The sequence below is a fragment of the Mercenaria mercenaria genome, chromosome 2 (assembly GCF_021730395.1).
Source record: "Mercenaria mercenaria strain notata chromosome 2, MADL_Memer_1, whole genome shotgun sequence".
Lineage (NCBI taxonomy): Eukaryota > Metazoa > Mollusca > Bivalvia > Venerida > Veneridae > Mercenaria > Mercenaria mercenaria.
Genome location: NC_069362.1, coordinates 73,074,059 through 73,097,257, shown reverse-complemented (window position 1 = coordinate 73,097,257; position 23,199 = coordinate 73,074,059). Strand labels below are relative to the sequence as shown.

The window sequence follows — 23,199 nt, the reverse complement described above, 5'->3', positions numbered from 1 at the left end:
AATAACAGACTAACATAGCCATAAATCCATAGGTACGGCTATCTGTTTTAGAACTACATTAAGCTCCCAGGAAGAGGTAAAATAATTGTAATTATCCACTTCATATATACTTCAAAAGCTTTCCAATGCCAATTTTAAACGAAACTCAACTCAGTAAACCCACACAACATGTGAACTACTGTACATAATTACTGGCTTCATTAATCTCTTCATATAATTCTGTTCACATGTAGTTTCTAAAAAATACTGATTATTCTCCAATTATTCCAGTCATTTTCTCATTTCATATACTCTGTTTCTGCAAATGAGACTCATACTGAAACACCATTTCAAACTGTCCAACTCATTATGTTGATGAAACTGTCCTACTGTTATATAACAATATCTGTGATGCGGCAGACAATAACATGCTATATTTCACTACCAGACAAGTACATGTGCATGGATTTGGCAACTATCCTAAATATTTCATATTGTGAATAACTTTGAAAGGTGAGAACAATCAAAAGCCAAACACTTGAGAATCCACAATTTGCATCTTTTTGCTTCACATCTGTTCCTACTTCTTTGGCTTCGAATTTTATATCCAACAACTAGGGCAAATTGCAAATATCTCATCCAACGCAAGGTTAAATGCACATTGTTTTTCCTGAAATTTATTATGTTGTTTTTCAGGATTAAGTTCTCCTTGTCTATTATAACCACCACTCCCCACAGACAACTCTGGTGGCAGCTATCAATTATGCTGATTATGAACTCTACAATTTAACAGAAATCAATGACATCCTTCTGTGGAACAATTTACAGAGTAAACTAGCTACTGGTCTCACCATGCTCAATCAATATTTTCTGCTTCAAAGAATCCACTTAATTGACTCTGTGTATGTTACAATAAGCTCCTAATAAAGCAAGTTTAAGGACATAATTAATTATATGCTAGACATCACAAGGTCCCCTACTGCATCAGGGGCAATGAAATGACAGGAAAACCTTGACAGATGAGAATCTTTTGTAACAACTGTGTCAATGTTTGTGCCAAGTTCATTTGATACAGTAAAAGACCAAACAAGATAAGAATTGTCAGTTGCTTTTCTTTCTTGTCTTTTTTTTTAAGGGAGTGGGGTGGGTGTGGGGGCAAGGAGGATGTGGATAGAGGAGGTGAATGGATATTAGAAGTAATATTAGCAATATCAAGATACATGAAAAAGAAATGTCTAAGGGGTTGGGTGGTGTGTTGATGGTATGGGTGGGGTGTTGAAGTGAGGTGTTGATGGAATGGTTGTTGAGGGTATAGGTGGGGTGTTGATGGGATGGGTAGGGTGTTGAGGGTATGGATGGGGTGTTGATGGTATACTTCAAGACAACATCAAGAAAGACCCACGAAACTTATGCAAACTACAAATAACTGGAAATATTTGATGCATTATAATATATCTTGACCTTTAAGCCAGGAGTCTGGGTCTTGCACACTACAAGTCTTCTGGTTTTGGGGAATGCTTTTGTCAAGATACCCGATTATCCATCAATGTATAACAAAGCTATTGACTAGAAAAGGAAACTGACCATAAACCTTTGACCTACAAAAGTGACAATGGATCCTCGAACTTGGCATCTGAATCTCATTTTGTCATAGTAATTGTTTGTGCCAAATCCAGCCATGCATGGTGTAATGTTTTTAGCAGACAAAAAGTGATAGACACTAAGACGGAAAGTTATAACCCCTGGCCCCCAAAACTAGCAAGTGAAGGTTTGCCTAGCAACCAGAATGACCTCTATATATTTAAGTATGTGTATAACCATCTTCATTGCCTTACGTCTGCAAGCAACTGACAACTTCCAAACACAAGCAGAGGTGGGGCATAACTGATCTGATCATCTTATGATACTCAAAATGCCCGACCCTAGATTCTAACGTATGAACTTCTGGCTGGATACCTTGTGCTCTGCCTACTGATCTAACTGCTCCTTACATTGGATGTATGTTAAAGCAAGTTCATATTATTTAGTCTAAATATAGTCTATCTGGATTGTAAGGTGAACATACTTTTTAATATTCATACATCAGGAAGTAAGAACTGAAAAACAGGGGACTGAACATAACTGAAAGTGCCTGGAGCTTATCAATCAAGTTTAAAGAACAATATGTATAGTTCATATTATTTGCAAGAACGCACTTGTAGGTAAGCTAGAGACATCATCTTCCTATAACTGGTGAACAAATGGTTGCAGAAAGAACCCTCCACTAACAACGTGAGATCCAAGTTGCAACATTGTCTGTCTTAGAAAATCCCAGTCAAAATAGAACACAACTAGTTCTCATACAGGAGGATTCCTCTCACAGACGTGCAAACAATAGATTCTTTATCAGAAAATTGCTGGCTGAACAAACATTTTGCCAATACAATCAATTTGATACTTCATAAAAAATAAGTCTACGAAATGCTGTCTTCAGGGAAGGGGAAATTAATCTGGATAAAACAAGATTATACAGACAGGAGTTACCTTCCTTTTTCCTACTATAATCAAATTTTAATTTGAGATATGCCAAAGAAGACAAAGTCCTTCAATTCTCACCATGACAACATCTATATTATTGTCACCAACAACTACATTAGTTATAACATTCAGTACAACAGATTACAATAATGATGAACTAATCAAACTATATAGCTGGTTTCTATGCAACTGTGTCTTTTTGTATACAGAGCTCCAGATAAGCTTTACCCATCACTTTTTGTTTTAACTGGGTATCGGAAATCTGCATGAGTGGGTAAAAATAACATTATTACCTAGCCTTTTCAGAAGTAATTGGCTATTTGCTAAAACCAATTGGGTTAAAGTTTAATGTTTTCTGGGATACTTTCGTTCCATCATATTTTTTGCACTTTTAATGCAGTCGGGCTTTGAGATCAATTCATCCACAATATCCCATACAATGTGTTCACTGCAATATGTGCTCTCCCGTAAGATGCCAGCTAGTATCAGCTACACTATATCATCACAAACAAATAATTGTCTTTGTTGAACAACAAAATATCCTATTTTGTTTGTTTGTTTGCGCTGCAACAATGTTTTTTCTGTGCACTCTTTCAATACTAAAAGTGGCTATTTTATCGGCGTAATTATTGTTTACAAAGCATCCAAATAACATCGATCAAACTGAATGGTCCTCAGAGACCTATGATTTTTTTATAAATAGCAACCTGTTCTGCCATAACGTATAACCAGTCTGTTGTCTAGCGCTAAAGTCTCGTTCCTGTTCTATAATACAGAAAATGCGATACGCAAGCGTTCTGTAATGAATTGGGTATTAGGAATTTTAATTGCTTATCAGTATGCATGCTGTATGAATTCAATTGGGTTTTCTGCAACTTTTAATTGTGTAAATACGCAGCTTATCTGGAGCTCTGTACAGTATGACAATAAATTAATATGTTAATGCAACCAGCCGCCTTCCAGAAGCAACAGTGACTTGATGGGGAAAATTTTTTTTAGACAATAACATGAGACTTGATTTTGCCACAAAGTGCTTCTGCTGTTTTGAAGCTGACTTAGAGTAAAAGAAGTGAGGAAAAGAATGCAACAGAACCATCTTCCTAACAATTTCCAGAGTAGAAATAGAAATGACTCACCTTTGATAAGCTTGGATTGGTCCTATGTGCCAACATTCCTGTTTCCTTCTATCTGTATAAAGGCAGGCAACTCTCATCACATGTATTAACCCACCCCCAATGTATACAAACACTTTTTATACAAACTTACACTTATTTATGACATATCAATTTAAATCATGAAGAATTATTTTATTTCATTTCATGTTTACATTAAAATACAAAAGGGTGCATGTATAAAAAGCGAGAAATCACAAAGCTCTTCATAACAACTGTCATTAAGAAGTGTAATTTGCAAACTTTGTTTTGCAATAAATAATCTTTATATACAAAATTCTATAAACCTGATTCCAGGTGTTACAGAAAAATTGTGTAATTATTTAAACACTTATTTTTTGTTAATACCGACACTTAGTCTCAGAGTCATCAAAAATGGCAAGTGACATTTCCTACTTAAAAATGTTTTCCCATCAGAGAGTTAATAATTTTAACCCTGATAATTATGTGGCCTGCTAGGCTGTAAATATTTTAACTGATCACCTAAGACTTCAAATCATTAGGGGTCATTCACTGCCCACTAACAATGAGCTTGCCAAGTAAGACGAAATGACTTTTGTGCTGACAATCAGTGACCTTTACCTTTGGCCCTATGACCTCAAAATCAACGGAGGCCATGCTCTGCATAAGAATAATGTACCTTCCAAGTTTGAGAATTGTATGTCAAGACTTTTTCAAGATATTTAGCTGAAACAGTTCTTGTACTAACAGTCATGGTGACCTTGACCTTTGGCAAACAGATATTAAAATCGATGGTAGACATTCAATGCACATAAGCAATGTGTCTAACAGTAACTGTTAACAAAGATACAGGACGTAGGTAAAGTTATTCTTAAGATTTTTATACAGAAACAGTTATTGTACTAACAGTCACTGTAACTATTATCTTTAATCCACTGACCTCAATACCCACTGATTAAAAGCAATATGCATATCAAGATTGAGAATTATAAGTCAAAGCATTCTAAAGTTATTGTGCAAAAATAAAATTGCGAGCTGACAGATGAATGGATCACCAGTGCTATCACATAATACGTCCCTTCCTGCGTAGATGCCTGATAAAGTGCCAAAATTCAGGAAAATATAACTGGACAAGAGAATCCCATCAAACCAGAGGCCCAAAAGGGTGACCTAGTTTTTTACCCTAGATGACCCATATTCGAACCTGACCGAGATTTCATCAACCGAGATTTCATCAAGACAAACATTCTGATCAAATTTCATGAATATCCAGTGTAAAATGCAGCCCCTATTGCATACACAAGGCTTTTCTTTGATTTGACCTAGTGACCTAGTTTTTGACCCCAGATGACCAATATTTGAACTTGACCTAGATTTCGACAAGGCAATCATTCTGAACAATTTCATGATGATCAAGTAAAAAATGCAGCCTCTATTGCATACAAAAGTTAAGTGTGAACAGGCGACAGATGACGTATATTGAGTGAACACAATAAAAAATACATGTCTGCTTATGGCAGCTATATTTAGTTACGTAGATAGTAAAGAGGTAACAGTATCTACAAAGTGCAAAGAAAACAATGGTCACTTGTAGACAACAATGGTGTTCTCTCTAAAGTAACTGAAATATGAAGTGTTACTATCAGATTCTATAGTCTCCATTGAATTGGTTGTAAATGATCAAACAAATATTTGACTCCGATTTAGGGGATGGAGGTATCAATTCTTAAGCAAGGCAGATTTGGATTAGCTCCTTTAAACTGGAAGTGTCTAGCCGTCTGGTAACCAGACACCTAGCATATCCTCTGGGGATTTTCTAGCCGTCCAGTAATCAATTTCTTAATGAATAAGTAATGTTTTAATATAATTTAACTGTTTTTTTTTTACTGTAGATATCAATACTTATCTGCAAACAGAATTTTTTTTAGTACATTATAATGAGTCATACCAAAGTATATTTTAAATCATCTCAAATAGTTTGCTTCATTTTCAGCCAATAGCACGGAAGATTGCCAAAATCCATAATGGCGAAACGAATAGAAGGAGAAGATATCGTTGTCAACTTCCTGTAAGACTGTTTAGTTATATATGTCATTATGTGCCACAAACTTGATGGCTTACCAAGCAATCCATTTCCATTTTATCCAAATAATAATTGTCTTCCAATGTTATTATTATTGTTTTTGCTAGAGTAGATGATTCTTTACATGATGACCTATTTGTAAAACCTATGCATTTCTTTGATCACCGGATTAAGTGTTTTCTATTACAGATTGAAATGGCTTTTTGATATTCCCCTTGTTGTTTTCACAACACATCAAATTCACAACCTCTGCACAGTGTTATTGATTCATTTGCTGTTGGTATGCATCATGTTGCTCATTGATAATTGAAAATACATGTTGTAATGCAAAAATGTTATATATTTTTTCCATGCAGTTTTTCCATTTAATATATAATGGCGAAACTGACTGTGGTATGTCGAATGTGCACAGTTCTATAGGGAGGTGTTCCCATGACTTCTTTGGTTTGGGTGTAAGTTTTATATAAGGTGTCCCTGTTTTCCCTTTTGGGAGTCTTCATTAATGTCTTCTGGTTCATCAGTGTAAGAGCTGGAAAGGCTGCCTTCTTTCACTGTTACTTTTTTTTTAATTCTTCCTCTTCAAAGCCGTGTATGGTTCTTGAATGGTGTTTTAGGGTGTCTCTCCTTATATGTTTTATTACACCATGAGAATTGGACTTTGGTTTCTTGCTCTTCATGGCTTTTAGTGAGCTCATACTTCTGGTTTCTAGTTGTACGCTGGTGTCCGCATAGGTCACATAGGTAACTGTATTGTGTTTTCTTCTTCAACAGGTGGCCTTCTAACTTTGTTGCTGTGGATAGTATTTTGTCAATCATTGTTGGATGTTCAGACCTTCTGGAGTCCTTGTTTTGAGCTTCTTTATCCAAACTTCCTCTGTACACAGTCATTTGTTTACGTCACATTCAGTTTGGTGTCTTATTTTGACATCCATGGTTGTGATCTGCCCCATTAAAATGGCGGAAACTGGTTTGATATCGTTCTTTTCTTTATGTCAGTCAGATGTCCATAGAATCTTTCACGTAGTGTACTCCCTGTTTGGCCCATATATTGTAAACTGCTTATCTTACGTAATAAGATAAATGACACTTACTGCTTTGCATGTGAAATGGCCCAGAATTTGGAAAGTTTCATTTGCAACTGTGCTCGTAAATTCTGTTGAGTTTGTCATGTATTTACACATGCTGCAGTTTCTTCCAAAAGTATAGCTGCCTTTGGTTAGTTTTTGTTGTATTAGATCTTCTGTGTACGGTTATTATCTTTGTGCTGTTTATGAAGGCTGTTGATATGTTGGAAAATAGGACTGGGAGGTGTGTATCAAAGATCCCTTGTGATTTTGGGTTGAATGGACTGTATGTAGTGATAAAAGGTATCACATTTTCTTATCCTTGGTCTTGCATGCTTTGGTCAAAAGTGCATACCTATCTAGTTTTCCTGCCTTTTTTTTTATACCTTTCTGTATCAAGTTAACAGCGTATCTTCGTGCTCTTAGGTTTTGTAATAAGTGGTCGCAAGCTGTTTGATACGACTGTTCACTGCTACATATACGTCGTATTCGAACAGCCTGGCTATAAGATATGCTTCTTTTCCAGTGTTCTGGGTGGAAGGTTGTGTAATGTAAATACATATGGGCATCGGTTGGCTTTGTATATAGGCTTGTGTGAAGTTGGCCAGTACTCTCTTTCTCGATGTGTGTTGTTGATTTTTGGCTTATCTCGTATGTGAATTTTATTGAATCATGATAATCATTAAACGGCAACCATGAAGGAATACAATTCCTGTCTAATGTGCGACCAGATCATAAAAATGTTGTCTATGTATCTCCATCAGACTAAAGGTCTCCATTTTTGGGTCAGTATAAATTGAGATTACAAGTACCCTATGAAAATGATAGCATAACTAGAAATCAATGAACTAAGACAATTTTTCAGCTGAAGTATCGCAAACAGAGATAATAGGTCTGTCAGCGTTGTTTGTTTTATGTACTTTTGGCTGCATGTAGAATACTGGAGTTCTTCAGTTTTTTTTTGGTCTCAGGAAACTGATTAATTCACTTGTGAGCAATTGGTGCTTTTTTATGTTATTTAGGAAATTATGCATAGATTTCACATTATATTTTAAGTGTTTGGAAGGTTGTGATTATCTTATAAAATTTCTGGTCATTTAGTTGTCTCAGACCTTCTTGTATATATGATTCTTTATCTACATTTGTAAAATGACAATTGCACCATCTTAGATGTCCATGGGTTTTATTACTGTATCTGGGTTATTGCAAAGTGACCAAATAGCTTGGCGTTCTGAATTGGTATTAAACATAAGAAATGAGGTGTTGTTTGTTCTTATTACATGGGTGAAAGTTAAAAATTCAGAAAAACCTGAAAATTTCTGGCTAGGGGTCCTGGGGGCTGAAGGCCCTTGGAAGCTCCCAGAAATATGCAAATTACCAGGCCTGAAAAATGCATTTTCCAGAAACAACAACTTCATTTTAAGATAACAGAAATATCCATCTGTTGTGGTCCATAACTTGGGATTTTTCTAGAGCTCTAAAAAGGGCAGGGTGCTGCTAACAGGGTCCTGGGACAAGGTGCATTTTGCACATTGCGCATCTCTGTCTACAAACAAAGGTAGATTTCCATGGTTTTTGGTTATAAATGTCTATTTTGTAAGTTACTACATGGTATATTAGGTTGTGCAATACAATCTTGATGCAGAACTTAACATTTTATGGTATTTCTAATCAAGAAAAGTTGCAAGATAAAAATAATGAATGCAATCATAAAACAAACAGTATGTATTTATTTATGATAAGCATGTTAAATAAACAAGCAGGAATGTTTTTTTTCATTCAAATTCATTGCAAGTTTCTTCTAGAAGTTCTAGTGCAAATCTGAATGCATTTTCAATAAATGTCATTATACATTTATCATATTACTGAACATACTGTTGATACTCGTGTAAAATGCACAGATTTTTGACTCCCAGGACACCCCCCTACAAATCGTGAGTGCGTAGTATACACAGGTATAGACGATTTTCAATTTTTCCAACTTCAAAATAAGTTTATTTACAATTTTCGCCATTTCGGTAAAGGAAAACTACTCTCCGCGCTAACTGTCTATGCTAAAATCTAAGATTGCTGTTACGTTGCGTAAAAGATCGAGTGGGTTTTTTTTTTCTTAAACAATTTTAATTTCATATAAATTTAATAGTATTTTGATAAAAGAAATATAAAACAAGAGCACCGCCTTGCGGGTGCTGACGCTCATCTGATTTATTTTGTATAATAGAAATATTGTCCTACCCATGATTTTCTAAGTCTAAAAAGGGCCATCATTCTTGCAAAAAGCAGGATAGAGTTATGTTTCTTGAATTACAGTGTCCACTTATGATTGTGAAAAACTGTTGCAAGTTTTAAAGCAATAGCTTTGATAGTTTATGAGAAAAGTTGCCTTAAACATAATACTCAACCAAGAAAATGATTTTCTAAGTCCAAAAGGGGCAATAATTATTGCAAAAAGCAGGATGGAGTAATGTTGCTTGCTGTACAGGGTCAGCTTATGTTGGTGAACAAGTGTTGCAAGTTTCAAAGCAATAGCTTTGATAGTTTAAGAGAAAAAGTTGACCTAAACATAAAACTTAACCAAGAAATCTGATATTTTCTAAGTCCAAAAGGGGCCATAAATCTTGCAAAAAGCAGGATGGAGTTATGTTTCTTGCTGTACAGGGTCAGCTTATGATGGTGAACAAGTGTTGCAAGTTTTAAAGCAATAGCTTTGATAGTTTAGGATAAAAGCTGACCTAAACATAAAACTTAACCAAGAAAACTGATTTTCTAAGTCCAAAAGGGGCAATAATTCTTGCAAAAAGCAAGATGGAGTTATGTTTCTTGATGTACAGGGTCTGCTTATGATGGTGAACAAGTATTCCAAGTTTCAAAGCAATAGCTTTGATAGTTTAGGAGAAAAGTTGACCTAAACATAAAACTTAACCAAGAAATCTGATATTTTCTAAGTACAAAAGGGGCCATAAATCTTGCAAAAAGCAAGATGGAGCTATGTTTCTTGCTATACAGGATCAGCTTATGATGGCGAACAAGTCTTCCAAGTTTCAAAGCAATAGCTTTGATAGTTTAGGAGAAAAGCTGACCTAAACATAAAACTTAACCAGGCAACGCCGACGCAGACGCCGACAACCGCTCAAGTGATGACAATAACTCATCATTTTTTTTCAAAAAATCAGATGAGCTAAAAATCATAGATATTATCATACTAATTAAAGACCGAGTATTATCTTCAACCAAGATCAAACTGTGAACAACAAAACTGACACGCGGTGTCACGCTAATTGCTGATAATAACTGGCCATTTAATGAACAGCAGACTTTGTTCATGTTTTTTCTCCCTTTTTATTCTGTTTTCCAGTTTGCTTTTATTGCAGACCTCTCTAATTGTTGTTTGTTATGCTTCAGTCAGTCATCGCTTTAATTTACTGTCCGCCTCGGGCAAATACACAGCACCTGTGTGTAGTTGGCGAGTGTCATATCTGCATTATCGGCTGACAGTTTTTTGGGGCATCTGCTATTTTGACAAATGATTGGCGAGTAGTTCAAGGGGCAGTGCTGAAAGGGCAAAAGGGTGCTGAAGAAAAGAAAAAGGGCAGCGATTCAGTCTGTCTACCCCCTCCCACACCCATCCTCGAAAATCTCAACGGATTTACATGATCTGGAAAAACGACTCCTGGGGACTCCATAAAACCGGAATTTCTGACGTATGCCGGAAAACTTTCACCCATGTTATTATTTAGAAGTCTTAGATTTGTGCTGGCTATAAAAGCCAGCCGCTCAGCAAATATGTTGAGGCTGGGGCTGGACTGTACATAGTGAGGAAGGCCATTCCATAATCTGATTGTACGGGGGAAGGAGTTCCTGTGGTATTGAGTACGGGACTGTGGAATTAGGTAGTTAAGGTTTCTGGTCAGAGTTAGATGGTTATGGTCGACGCATACATGATTCGTTCGGATTTTGTAAAAATAGATGAGAGAAGATTGTATGCGCCGTTGTTCTAAAGTTTGCCAGTTTAGGGGGTTAATCATCTGGGTTACACTGCTTGTATAATTATTATAGTCGTTAAAGATAAACTGTGCAGCTGATCTTTGCACTTTTTCGACTTTGTATGAGAGGGACTTTTGCCAGGGGTGCCAGATGGATGAGCAATACTCGAGTTGTGGACGGACATAGGTGTTATAGGCTTTCTCTTTGACCTTTTGGTTTGTTGTCTGAACATTTCTTTTGATGAATTTAAGAGAGTTGTTTGCTTTAGAGGAAATAGTATTAATATGTTCAGACCAGTTTAAGTCTTTAGTTAGTGTGACACCTAAGTATTTAGCGGTATCGGTAGATTTTAAACAGCTACTTACAAATCATTTCATTCTGATATTTTAACTGTGTAATTTCATTTATTAAAAAAAAAGTTGAGACACGACAAGAGCGCTTCCTCGAGGTGTGGCCTAAATGCATATGAACTGTGGACTGCTTTGTATCTCGTCAGCTGGCACTTATGTTACTAAACACTCACAAACAGCAAGATGACAACGACACAACCATCCGCATCTATTCGTTTCACCAGAATTGATTTCAGCAAACTTTTGTTTTATAGGCTGAAAATGCAGTAAATTATTCAAGACGATCGAAATTATACTTTGCAATATATTCAAACAAAATTCTGTTTGCAGTTAAGTATTGATGTCTCAAGTAAATGAATGGGTAAAGTTTACTGTTATATTAAAACACTACTTATTTATTAAGAAATCGATTGTACCTGATGGCTAGAAAATCTCCATAGGATATGCTAGGTGTCCGGTCACCGGTGGCTAGAACTCAGGATAGGCGTCCAATTAACGAAAACACTTCCTTTCAAATTTTATTCTAGAATAAGTAGGACATACTGCACTGCTAAATACTGTATGCAAAAAAATACCATTTCTGTATATAGACCCAAAATTATAGCAGAGCTACCGGCACCGCAAAGCGGCGCCGACAGCGTCACATTACGGTTAAACGTATGAAAAATAAAATGAATAGAGAGATCTAACTGTGTATACTATCGAGTTGAAAATTCGTGGTACCTTTTGGAATCGGTGTTGTTCGGATTTTTTCATAGTACACTATGCACATAGTAATTAATCAGTAAAGACGTCAGTAGACGCTTACTGTTTACGGTTGACAAAAGCGTCTCGCTTACTGCTTTGAATATTGAATAAAAATGCAAATGAGCGTTTGATAATAAGAAATTAATGCTAAATACATTTTCTACGAAGAAAAAAAGAAATAAAACACAATATTTTCAGTTTGAAACCACTTTTGTCACGCTGCCATTACTGAACTTTATTATATATACTTATGGGCACTTTCAAAAAAAATGGCTAATTTTTTATAAAGCTCATATTTTGTTCATGTCTTACCCAAACAAACAGATTTGCATATTGAACAATGCGTTTTGTAGGTGAATATATTGTGTCAAAATTTTAGAGTGATATCTTTTATAATAAAAAAGTTACCTTGATTTTTAGGCCAAAAATTGTCAGGAGTGTAAGATTTTAGCGTGACATTTCTGAAGTACATCTTGCTTCATAGCAATATTGAAGAAAAAAATGAAGAGGAACCCTTTAAATGTCTACCTTATATAAAAATACAGACACTTGACTAAATTTTGGTTGAACATACATGCATATTTAGAGTGACTAAAGACATTTTGTGCGCCCAAGAAGTTATGCACCCCTTGATTGAAAAAAAAATACTAAAAAGGGCTTTGTCATCAAAGAAAACAATACAGTAAATGGCACTGTTAGTTTTATAGCATTTTATTTGTACATAAACATTTTCAGAAGAGTATTTAAGCAAACTGCCTTTTACTGAACCCAATATGTTTATATGTGTGAGTGGTGGGGACCTTATCAAAAACAGGACTACTAAATGGTCAGGAGTGTAAGATTTGTGATTTAACACCCCTAATTTTGAAAAACACTGTAAGAACCAACTTATGTGTACATTTTGTAAGAAATTGAGTGGACTGCTACACATGCAACGTCATGTAAGTTCACTGATGACACTTGATTGACAGGACTGGTGTCAAGTATAAAAAATTTAAAAATATGTCAGGAGTGTAAGAATTATGTCATTATGAAAGCTTGGTACTGTCATGTATAGTGGCTGCATGAAATGAATGTAAGTAGAATTTATGTTTCTAAATATTATACTAAAACTGATTCAGACAAGTTACAAAGGTTTTAAAATGTTAAAAAGCTTGTATTAATATCAAAATGAAATTAATTGTGTTCATAAGCTATAAAAATCAAACCATTGTGTAACTACAGAACAGTATATGGCTTAAGATAATGCTATATTGGTCCATGTTGAATATGTAAACCATTAGAAGTCATGCCTTTTTAGGATTTTTAATATAAAGACCTATATTAGGGCTTTGTTTAAATCTTACACTCCTGACATATATGAAATGTTTAAATTTAAAGTGTATGTTCCACATTTTTGACTGAGCACATCAATATATTTTGATTATAAAATCAACAATTTACTATTTACATGAGAAATTAAATACAAAACACAACGATGTACCATTATGTAAATGGTAATGGTACTATATTTATATATGTATAGTAAATAATTTACAAATTTGTAATGTCCTGCATTACCTGTAATTTCAGATCAATAAACAATATTCAGATAAATAAGAAAAGTAAACTGTCTAAAAATCATGATGCACTGGACAAGAGATTCAAGAATCGTGAATAATTTTTATGTAAAAAAATTCAGAGAAAAATTAAAGTCAGGATCCCACCAGGAGAGAGACAAATGAAAAGTATAAAAAAAACAGAAAAAGGAACAGAACCTTGCCTACAAGAAAAAATATTTTGTAGTCAGGCATGGCCAAAATAGTACAGTGGAGAATCCTGTGATTATAAAGGAATCACTTATTATTCTCTCAGATGAATTAGGACATAATGCTAAGGCTGTCCATGCTTTCACAGATCAGCTGTTTATCCACCTCATGAAGAATCCTGGCTCATGCAAAATCAAGGTCCTGCATAGGTTTACAGATAATTGTGCTGTTCAGTACAAGTCCAAGGTGGTTTTACTATTTGCCTTATCAATGAAAATTCAAGTTATAAAATCTTAACTCATAGCAGCTACTAATGAACCGCAAGATACAGATCTCAGTAATAATGCTGATTGTACAACAAGCCAGAGTGTACAATCATTTCAGGATCAGAAACGTAAAATAGCCACATTTTAGTATCATAAAACGCCTGCCATATGTCCTGATTTGGATGAATCGAGGAGCTCATCTCGATGCCAGATGTTCTCAGTGCAAACTGACTGAACAAACTATGGAGTGATACACTTTGGACAGTTTTATGTTTCGCGTTCAGTCAGGGCTCTCGTTTGGCAAAAATTGGGGCCAAATATCGGCCCCATTTCCCCCTCAAAATAATATGTTTTTTCCCCCCTATTCAAAAAAATTCCCCCTCGAGTCCAAGAACATCAGTGCTAAGCGATTTGCAGTGGACTTGTTGGCCTTGAAATTTTATTGTTTCCGAAAATTCAGTAGCTCAGAGAAAAAAATACAAAGTGTGATGCCTGAATAAGGTTGTTTATAATTGGCAGAATTCATACAGCAGAGTTTATAATTAACAGAATTCAGGTTTGGGTCAGCAAAATTGAAAAGCATGATTATATTTGTTTGCATTTCTTTTTGTGTTTGAAATTCCCCTTCAAAGGATTTTTTTGAAAAATCATGCGAAATTCCCCCCATTTTTAGGACCCTGGACCCTGTCCCAAAAAGCAAACGAGAGCCCTGTCAGTGTTCAGTTTGTTTGTTGTATACTGTGACACTTTAATTTGAAAGTCATCTGGAGTATTTTAAACTTTGTTATTGTGGCAGATATCTTGCAGCTATTTTTAACACTGAAAATATATTGCTGTTCTATCTAAAAGGTGACTTACTTTACAAAAATATAAAAATGACTCAAAGTGTAAGATTTGCAATTTAGAATTTTGGTAAAAGATACTGTTTTTACATATAAATTAGAAACATTAGTATGTCAGAATTCTTTGGACTTGCTCTTAAGTCAGGAGTGTAAGATTTTGTTCTTTCTTTAAAGTTATGACCATTATTCTTGAAATGAGATCAGTGAAACAGTTTGTTTTCATTATTTGTTGCAAAGGTATTTGTTGTTTAAAATACTATGGTTTTGCTCGTATTTTATTACAAAAAGTAACAAATTTAAAACTTTCATATTGGATGATATAAGCAAATTGATGGTTTTAGCCTCAGTTAAAAAGTTTGCCATGAAATATAGCTTACAAGTTAATGACTTTTATATTTAGAGTTATAACTGACAGAAACTTGTTACATTAAGCAACAGAAACTAAGAATATAGTTGTAATACTAGACTTCGTTATTATTAAGTCAGGAGTGTAAGATTTTGTTCTTTCTTTTAAAGTTATGACCATTGTTCTTGAAATGAGATCAGTTAAAACAGTTTGTTTTCATTATTTGTTGCAAAGGTGTTTGTTGGTTAAAGTAGTATGGTTTTGCTGATATTTTATTACAAAAATTAACAAAGTTAAACTTCCATATTGGTTGATATAAACAAATTGATGGTTTTAGCCTCAGTAATAAATTCTGCCAAGAAATAATGCTTACATGATAATGATTTTTATATTTAGAGTTGTAAGTGACAGAAACTTGTTGCATTAAGCACCAGAAACTAAGAACTTAGTTGTTATATTAGACTTATTATTATGTCAGGAGTGTAAGATTTTGAGCTGAAAATACTGCTTTCGGAAATGAAAGTGATTTGATACCAAAGAGTGACCGATTATGCTGAAATTTTTCATGTTTGCTACTGCGGATCTAAACTTAAAATCTGGCATAAATTTTCAAACTTAGCTATTGATGGAAGAAAACAATGAAAACTTTTGTCACCATTTATTTTATAGAAAGTACTTTTTTGACATTAAAAGGTAGAAAAAAAATAATGGAAAAGGAATGTTAAGAAAGTAGTTTTTCTAATTTGTTTTAGACCTAATCCAACACACATGTTGAAGAAAAATGAAATATAAGTACTTTAAAAAGACAGAAGAATACCATTATTTTTATGTGTTATTTTGTAATTTTTTCAGTTTTTTTAATTCATTAAAGTTTCATAAAAACAAAACGGCTTGTATTTCAGTCCTGAAATTTTAAAGATAAAAAATTCAATGTATCTACTTATCAATGAAGGCAATGCATAACAATGCATCTGAACTTTATTTTTGACCCCCTATGTCACGTTTTTAGCCATTTTTTCTGAAAGTGCCCTTATGTTCGTCTCATGACGTCATAGCTCCACAATGGTGTAGTGGTTAGCGAGTTCGCGTTGTAATACAGAGATCGTGAGTTCGAACCTCACCTGGACCAGATTTTTTTTTTTAATTTTTATTTTTTATTTCATTTTTTTTGTATTATTATGAGTTTTGAAAATATTGTATAACAAAAGTCTATTGTAATTAAATTTGGAATTGGAACATTAACTTTTTACATTAAGTCCTCATTGCCCAACATTCACACGCAAAGACACAGAATTCCTTTGGTTATTGGCCTAATGAGATTCTGTTAGGTTTGAAATTTTCAAAGTTCAAGCTTTTCATTTTGAAGCAGTTATCATTTTGTGACTGGTTTCCAGTATGATAATAAGTTATGTAAAATTGTTGATGCAGTGCGTTTTAGTAAGAATAACAGAAATTATTCAAATACGTTTTTTTTCTTTATCTTGGTGCAGATGTTAATCTATACCAAACTTTCTTTTGATTATATACAGAATATTTGTAGAGTTTTCACATGCCGAGAATTAATCTTGATGCAGTCTAAAACATGCATTCAGAAATCATGAATTATCATTAATAATTTTAATAGATCTAAAGAACATAAACTTCCTAAACGAATCCATAATTCCAGATAATTCCAGCACCACTCCTTTAATTTTTAACGGGCACTGGTGATTTTTCATGGGAGCTCTGCCTTTTAGGTAGCACCTACTTTCATGTAATTCATTAACATGATAGCTTTAATTTAAATAATTTACTACTTACGTTTCTTTTTCACTTTTCGTCCTCCCCCTACATCAGCTGGAGGCATCTTTACAGTTGTTTTTTCTGTGCTTTCAGACCTTGACAGAAACCTGTCAATAGCAGACCTTGCAGAAGATAATACAGGGTTTGACCAGCTTACATCTGACTTATCTGTTTTCTTTGCAATATTAAAAGTGTTTGTATTTTCACTTGAATTTCCATCAACTTTTTCTGCGGTTGTTTCTGCATCCTCCATTTTGTCTGTGAAAAGTCATGTGACCTGATAGGTTACGTTTATTATACGACAGAAGTAGTTTTGCAGCAACGCTTCAAGCGCTTAAGGGGCGTCAAATTGTTTTAGAAATTTGAATTTACATGGTTATAAATATGTTTCAAACATTTGAATTAAACTCACTTGTAGATCTAGTTACTGTACAGAAAATTTTTAGGACCGTATAAAGCTCTGTTAGCCGCGTAGCAAAGTTTGTGTTGTACTTCGTTGTACTTACATACATAAAAGTCTGTCGGCGACATTGGATAATTATCTGGTAAGAGTGTGGGTTATGAATGAATCAATTTTAGTTTTATTTTATTTGACGTTACATTTAAGCTTACTGTAGTATCATAATAATATTTTGTCGTCTTAAGAAGACGACGGGAATTATTAAATGTGTTATGCTGCAACTCGTACTCAAATTATTTCGTACCACTGAAGTATGGTATTATAATTTTAAGCTGGTCTATAGTAGAAGAATAAGTAGAGCTATCCTAGCGTCACACCTTGGTTAAGATTTTCGTGCCTGTTCACATTTTGACAAAACCATAAAGCTTTGAAGCTTTCAACACTTGTGTACCATCACCATATGGTCCAGTTTTAGACAAGAGTACATAACTCCATCAAGGATTTTGACTGAATTATGATATTTGGTATGTAGTATCATCTAATGGTCCTCTACCAATATTGTTCAAATTATCCCCCTAGGGTCAAATATGGCGTCGCCCCGGGGGTCACATGGTTTATATAGTCTTATAGGAAAAAAACTTTGAAAATCTTCTTGTCAAAAACCACAGGGCTTAGGGCTTTGATATTTGGTATGTGACATCATCTAGTGGTCCTCTACCAAGATTGTTCGAATTATGCCTCTGGGATGAAAAGAGGCCCCGTCCCGGGCGACCCAAGTTTTACATAGACTTGTATACTATAGGAAAAAACTTTAAAAATCTTGTTGTCTTAAACCACAAGACCAAGGTCTTTGATATTTGGTATGTAGCATTGCCTGGTGGTCCTCTACCAAGGTTGTTCAAATTATTATCTTGGGGTGAAAAGAGGCCCTGCCCCGGGGGTCCCAATTTTACATAGACTTCTAGAGGAAAGAAACTTAAAAAATCTAAAATCTTATCTGAAACCACAAGACCTAGGCCTTTGATATTTGGTTTGTAGTATTGCCTTATGGTCCTCTACCAAAATTGTTCAAATTATTACCCTGGGGTGAAAAGAGGCCCCTACCCAGGGGTCCCAAGTTTTCAAAGACTTAAATAGGATTTTTTTTTTTAAATCTTCTTGTCTGAAAGTTCAAGGCCTAGGCCTTTGATACTTGGTATGTACCTAGTGGTTCTCTAACAAGAATGTTCAAATTATGCCTCTGGGATGAAAAGAGGCCCTGCCCCGGGGGTCACTTGTTATATGTGTTATACAGGAAAAAATACTTTAAAAATTTTCTGATCATATTTCCTAGTCTGTTTTATTATAATTACCTGATGACCCCAAGTAATTAGGGGTCACTTGACTTTGACCTTGACCTACTGACCACATTTTTGTTTTTTTTAGGTAGAGCCTTGAAATTTTGGGTGACAAATACAGTTTTGCACACCAATCTTAAAACTGACTTTCAGTGACCATGAATGTGACCTACAGGCCTACTTTCTTAATATTTTAGCATCAGTTTGACATTGAAACATGTAGCACATATTACTCAGGTAAGCGATCCAGGGTTATCATGACCCTCTTGTTATTATTATTATTACACACCTTATATTTGCATTACATTACATTACATAGGCATAGGAAATAGAGATCAATATAATTGCACCTTACTAATCCTACCAGGTGTTCTGTATTACAAAAGTGATTCTATTGTGACATTTTGATACAAGCAAAACTGTATTATCTGCACTATAAAATACTTACTGGTATTTCATTTTATTATCGGCTTGTTAAAAGTTATTTTTTCACCATAAGTAAGTTGACAAAATCATAGGAACCAGGTTTGGAGGGGTAAATGAAATACATATGAATAAATCCTAAATGTTTTTGTTGTGCAAAAAGTATCATATTGTGTCTTAAACCATTTTCATTTTCCACTCATTTATGTAATTGCAAGGGAAGTAAGCTAATAGATATCGCTGCTTATAAGTACTAGCCCAAGGCAAGAGTTGTCATTCTTTGCGGATCACAACTTTAAATTAAATATTTAAACTTCTGTAATTGATATTAACAAAACTATCATAAATTTCACATTTGTGAAATCAATTTTGGTTATTTCAAGGACTTGGAAACAATTTCTAGACTTTATTTAATGTGTTTCTATCATTGAAAATTTTAGGGCCTATCTCTACATTACATTATATTATACAGTCTTTGACCAACTGCCCAGGGATTAAATATTGGATTGTTGGCTAGACTGAAAGCTTCAGTGCAGATATACCATTATTATAAGTCTGTCTGATTCAAAGCACAGTAGACAGTTACAGGATGGCTTCCATTTCAAAACAGCTATGTTCCAGACTTTTGTCATTCAGTGCTAGGCCAGGAAGCAAGAGAAACTTTACAAGAACAACCAGGTATGGAATAATATATTTTGTTTTTGCTTAAAACTTACATACAAGATACAAGATAAAAAATTTATTTAAAGTCAGTGTTACATATATAGACAACATTAGCTATGTATAGCTATTGACCGACATAGATTTAATATCCTTGAGTTACTTCCATAAAATGTTTTATTTGAAAAGTGTTACTGCAATAATTCACCCATCAACCTGATAATATTGCAGTTTAAGTTCTAGGACAGGATATATGGCCAGTCAGTCAAATAATTAGACTGTATATGTAATCATGGTAATAGGTATGTAACTTTCTGTTCAAGCTACAGTATGACATCTGTAATTCAATTTTTTTTTTTAACTTGGAGTTTTAAAAGCTTAAGAATAGGAAAATCCGGCAAATTAAAAAAGATAGGGTTGTGTGCTTTGTTTTGTGTTAGACCTATTTGAAAAATTTTGACCTCATGCTAGCTTTTATACTATGAAGAAATGAGCCGCACCATGAGAAAACCAACATAGTGGGTTTGCGACCAGCATGGATCCAGACCAGCCTGCGCATCCGCGCAGTCTGGTCAGGATCCATGCTGTTCGCTTTTAAAGCCTATGTACTGCAATTAGAGAAACTGTTAGTGAACAGCATGGATCCTGACCAGACTGCGCGGATGCGCAGGCTGGTCTGGATCCATGCTGGTCGCAAAGCCACTATGTTGGCTTTCCCATGGCACGGCTCAAATCATAGTTTTGATTACATTTTCATGAATAGAAATTTTCAAACTATTTTCTTTTCACGGAACTTCGAGGCTCTTAACAAAATTAATATACTGTCTGTTATGTAGTCAGATAGGTTGTTTTGCTTATTTTGAGATATGTGCCCTTGATTTAAGAATCTACAGGTTTATATATATCTAGCAGGCTTTAAAGGTGGTTAATCAGATTTCGTTCAATTAATGGATTTGTTGGAAACTTAAGCGACTGATCATTTTCACTAATATTTGTGTTCACAGAGTTCTTAATACATGTCAACCAAGATAGATTGAAAATAAATTAATTCCGAAGCTACATGCTGTTTTTAAACTTGTTTTTTGTTTCAGGTAGCTTGAAATGTCCCAATATTTATCAAATGCAAATGTAAAACTAGAAATTATATTGAAATCAAAAGAAATATTTCACTATTCAAATGCTTTTGTATTAAAGGGAGGTAACTTTAAAATTTTATAAAAAGTGATAAAATATACATTTCCAATAGGGATCTAACTCTATGTTATGGGTCTTTTTGTTCCTTTTAAATAAATCTCTATAATAGAATATATGAAAACTGAAAAATGTCGGAAAATATTGCTCAAAATGTGATTGACCACCTTTAAAGCATTATGTAGAATTATTCCATGTGTCAACATTTTGGTTATCAAATTTTATCTTTAGAAGTAAAGTAATGTTGCTGGTTTTTATTAATGGGCGCATAGAATGACATTTTTTATGTAGGACTATTTTCCTTTTCATATGTTGAGTTCAGGTTTTATTCCATGTTGTCAGGATAAATGACATTACGCCATGTCTTCCTGTTTATCAAACACGCGGATCTACTTTAATGACACACCTGGAGACCAAACACCTCCATTGGAACACGTTTCTTAAAAAATCTTACTATAATCATCTCTTCTCAGAAACAACTTTTGTTCACCAAACACATTAGTCTTTCCAGCAGTGTTTGATCGGAAAGGTTTCATTGTGTTCCAATTTTCAGTATATTTCTATTTTTAGATGTTTGACAGCTAAAATTATAGATGGCAAAAAAATGGCACAGACTATCAAAGATGAAGTTAAAGAGGAGGTAGCCAAGATCACAGCCACGGGTAAACGCCCGCCACATCTAAGTGTTATACTGGTTGGAGAAAACCCTGCAAGCAAAACATATGTCAAGAATAAATTCAAGGCAGCAGAATATACATGTATGTCTTCTTAATATTATTTTAATCTACAACTGATTCATAAACCAAATATGTTATGTTTTTGTGTACCCCCCCAAATTTTGTTAATGTTTCATAATCTTAGGTCAAATAATTTTTGAGATTCATGTGACACAAACCTTTAGGCCCTTTTTATTCATATTTTTGACTAAGTCAAGGGTCATAAGTCTGGTCTGGCTGAGTGAAATCTCAATGTAAATGCAAGGTGCACAACTTCACCTGCTGAATGACAGTCTTTTGAGGTTTGATGACTATGGATCAAATACTTTTTAGCTCGATTATACAAAGTGTATGGAGAGCTATCCAAATTGTTCTGGCGTTGGCATCCGCGTCGGCATCCGTTCTGCATCTATATTATGTTCCTTAAAGTTTTGATGCACTTTCACATTATCTGAGTTACTACTTGATGGATTTGCTTCAAATTTAAAATAGTTATTCTTTAGCATCACCCATATCATATTACACTTACTTAGAATTTCAGATTTAAGTTTCGATGCACTCTAACTCTACCTCTGTTATTACTAAATTGATTGGATTCAAACTTAAATAGTTGTTCCACATCATCACACATATCACATGACTCAAGTTCCATAACTCTGATGCCAAATTTTTATGAATTGTGAATTATTACTCCTCACTGTCCACATCATATGACATAAAGTCCATTACTCTTGCATAAATATTTCGTGAATTAAATTCCCTTTTTACTTAGAATTTCATTTGGATAAGAGTCGCAGTCATAACCGGCACACCACAGTATTGAATTATATTATATCTAGAACATATTTTCATGCAGTCTTGATCATGGTCCTGTAATTTGTGATATATTAATGGGTACGAGGGGAAACAAATGAAAACTTCCAACAAAAATATAATAAATGTACATAGATAGATAATTCTTTTATTACAGTGACATTTGTACAACATAATAAATACAACAGCAAAATATAACTATTTTACAGTACAACCAGCCCAATGGGCCTATAAGTCACTATTTTATAAATCACATTAATTTCGACATGGATCAAAAAAAAATCTGTACATTGACACTAGTGCAAGAACAATACAATTTTGACAAATGTTAGGGGAGAGTAAAGTGGATTCATTACATCTACTTTGCACATGATCATGTTGCATGTTTTGCCTGCCAATTCAGATGTTTTATGAAAAAGTGATTAAAATATTGGTGTCATTACAATGAATTTCAAAGGAAAATAGGTCCAGATTGCACACTAAGTGAGACCTGTCCCATATTTTCTGTGATTGACTGACCTAAAACGTATGTACATGAGACTAGACATAAGCAGTGATGATGAGAAAAGTGTCTCATATTATACGCCCGTTTGAAAAACGGGACGTATTATGGGAACGCCCCTGGCGGGCGGATGGGCGGTTGGGCGGGCGGGCGGGCGGGTGGGCGGCGTCCACAGACCTTGTCCGGAGCATATCTTCTACATGCATGGAGGGATTTTGATGAAACTTGGCACAGTTGTTCACCATCATGAGACGGAGTGTCATGCGCAAGAACCAGGTCCCTAGGTCTAAGGTCAAGGTCACACTTAGAGGTCAAA

The 23,199-nt window shown here is 34.5% G+C and overlaps 2 protein-coding genes across 6 annotated transcripts in view; one reads left to right on the top strand and one right to left on the bottom strand.

Moving 5' to 3' along the window:
* Nucleotides 1-17,116, bottom strand: part of LOC128555218 (RUN and FYVE domain-containing protein 2-like) — a 97,260-nt gene extending 80,144 nt beyond the window's left edge. For 3 of the 5 annotated variants that reach the window (XM_053536946.1, XM_053536947.1, XM_053536948.1), the window contains exon 1: nucleotides 15-1,237. Coding sequence is in view for 2 of the 5 variants with exons in the window: in XM_053536945.1 (XP_053392920.1) it covers nucleotides 16,860-17,094 (235 nt within the window). In the remaining 3 variants the exon portion in view is untranslated. Of the gene's footprint in view, nucleotides 1-14; nucleotides 1,238-16,859 lie in introns of those variants that run through there. The other 2 variants (XM_053536945.1, XM_053536949.1) reach the window with 2 other exon arrangements.
* Nucleotides 17,117-17,314: 198 nt separating this feature from the next.
* Nucleotides 17,315-23,199, top strand: part of LOC128555219 (bifunctional methylenetetrahydrofolate dehydrogenase/cyclohydrolase, mitochondrial-like) — a 38,806-nt gene continuing 32,921 nt past the window's right edge. Inside the window, exons 1-3 of the mRNA XM_053536950.1 lie at nucleotides 17,315-17,386; nucleotides 19,474-19,679; nucleotides 21,423-21,610. Of these exons, the coding sequence (XP_053392925.1) occupies nucleotides 19,591-19,679; nucleotides 21,423-21,610 (277 nt within the window). The 5' untranslated portion in view covers nucleotides 17,315-17,386; nucleotides 19,474-19,590. The remainder of the gene's footprint in view (nucleotides 17,387-19,473; nucleotides 19,680-21,422; nucleotides 21,611-23,199) is intronic.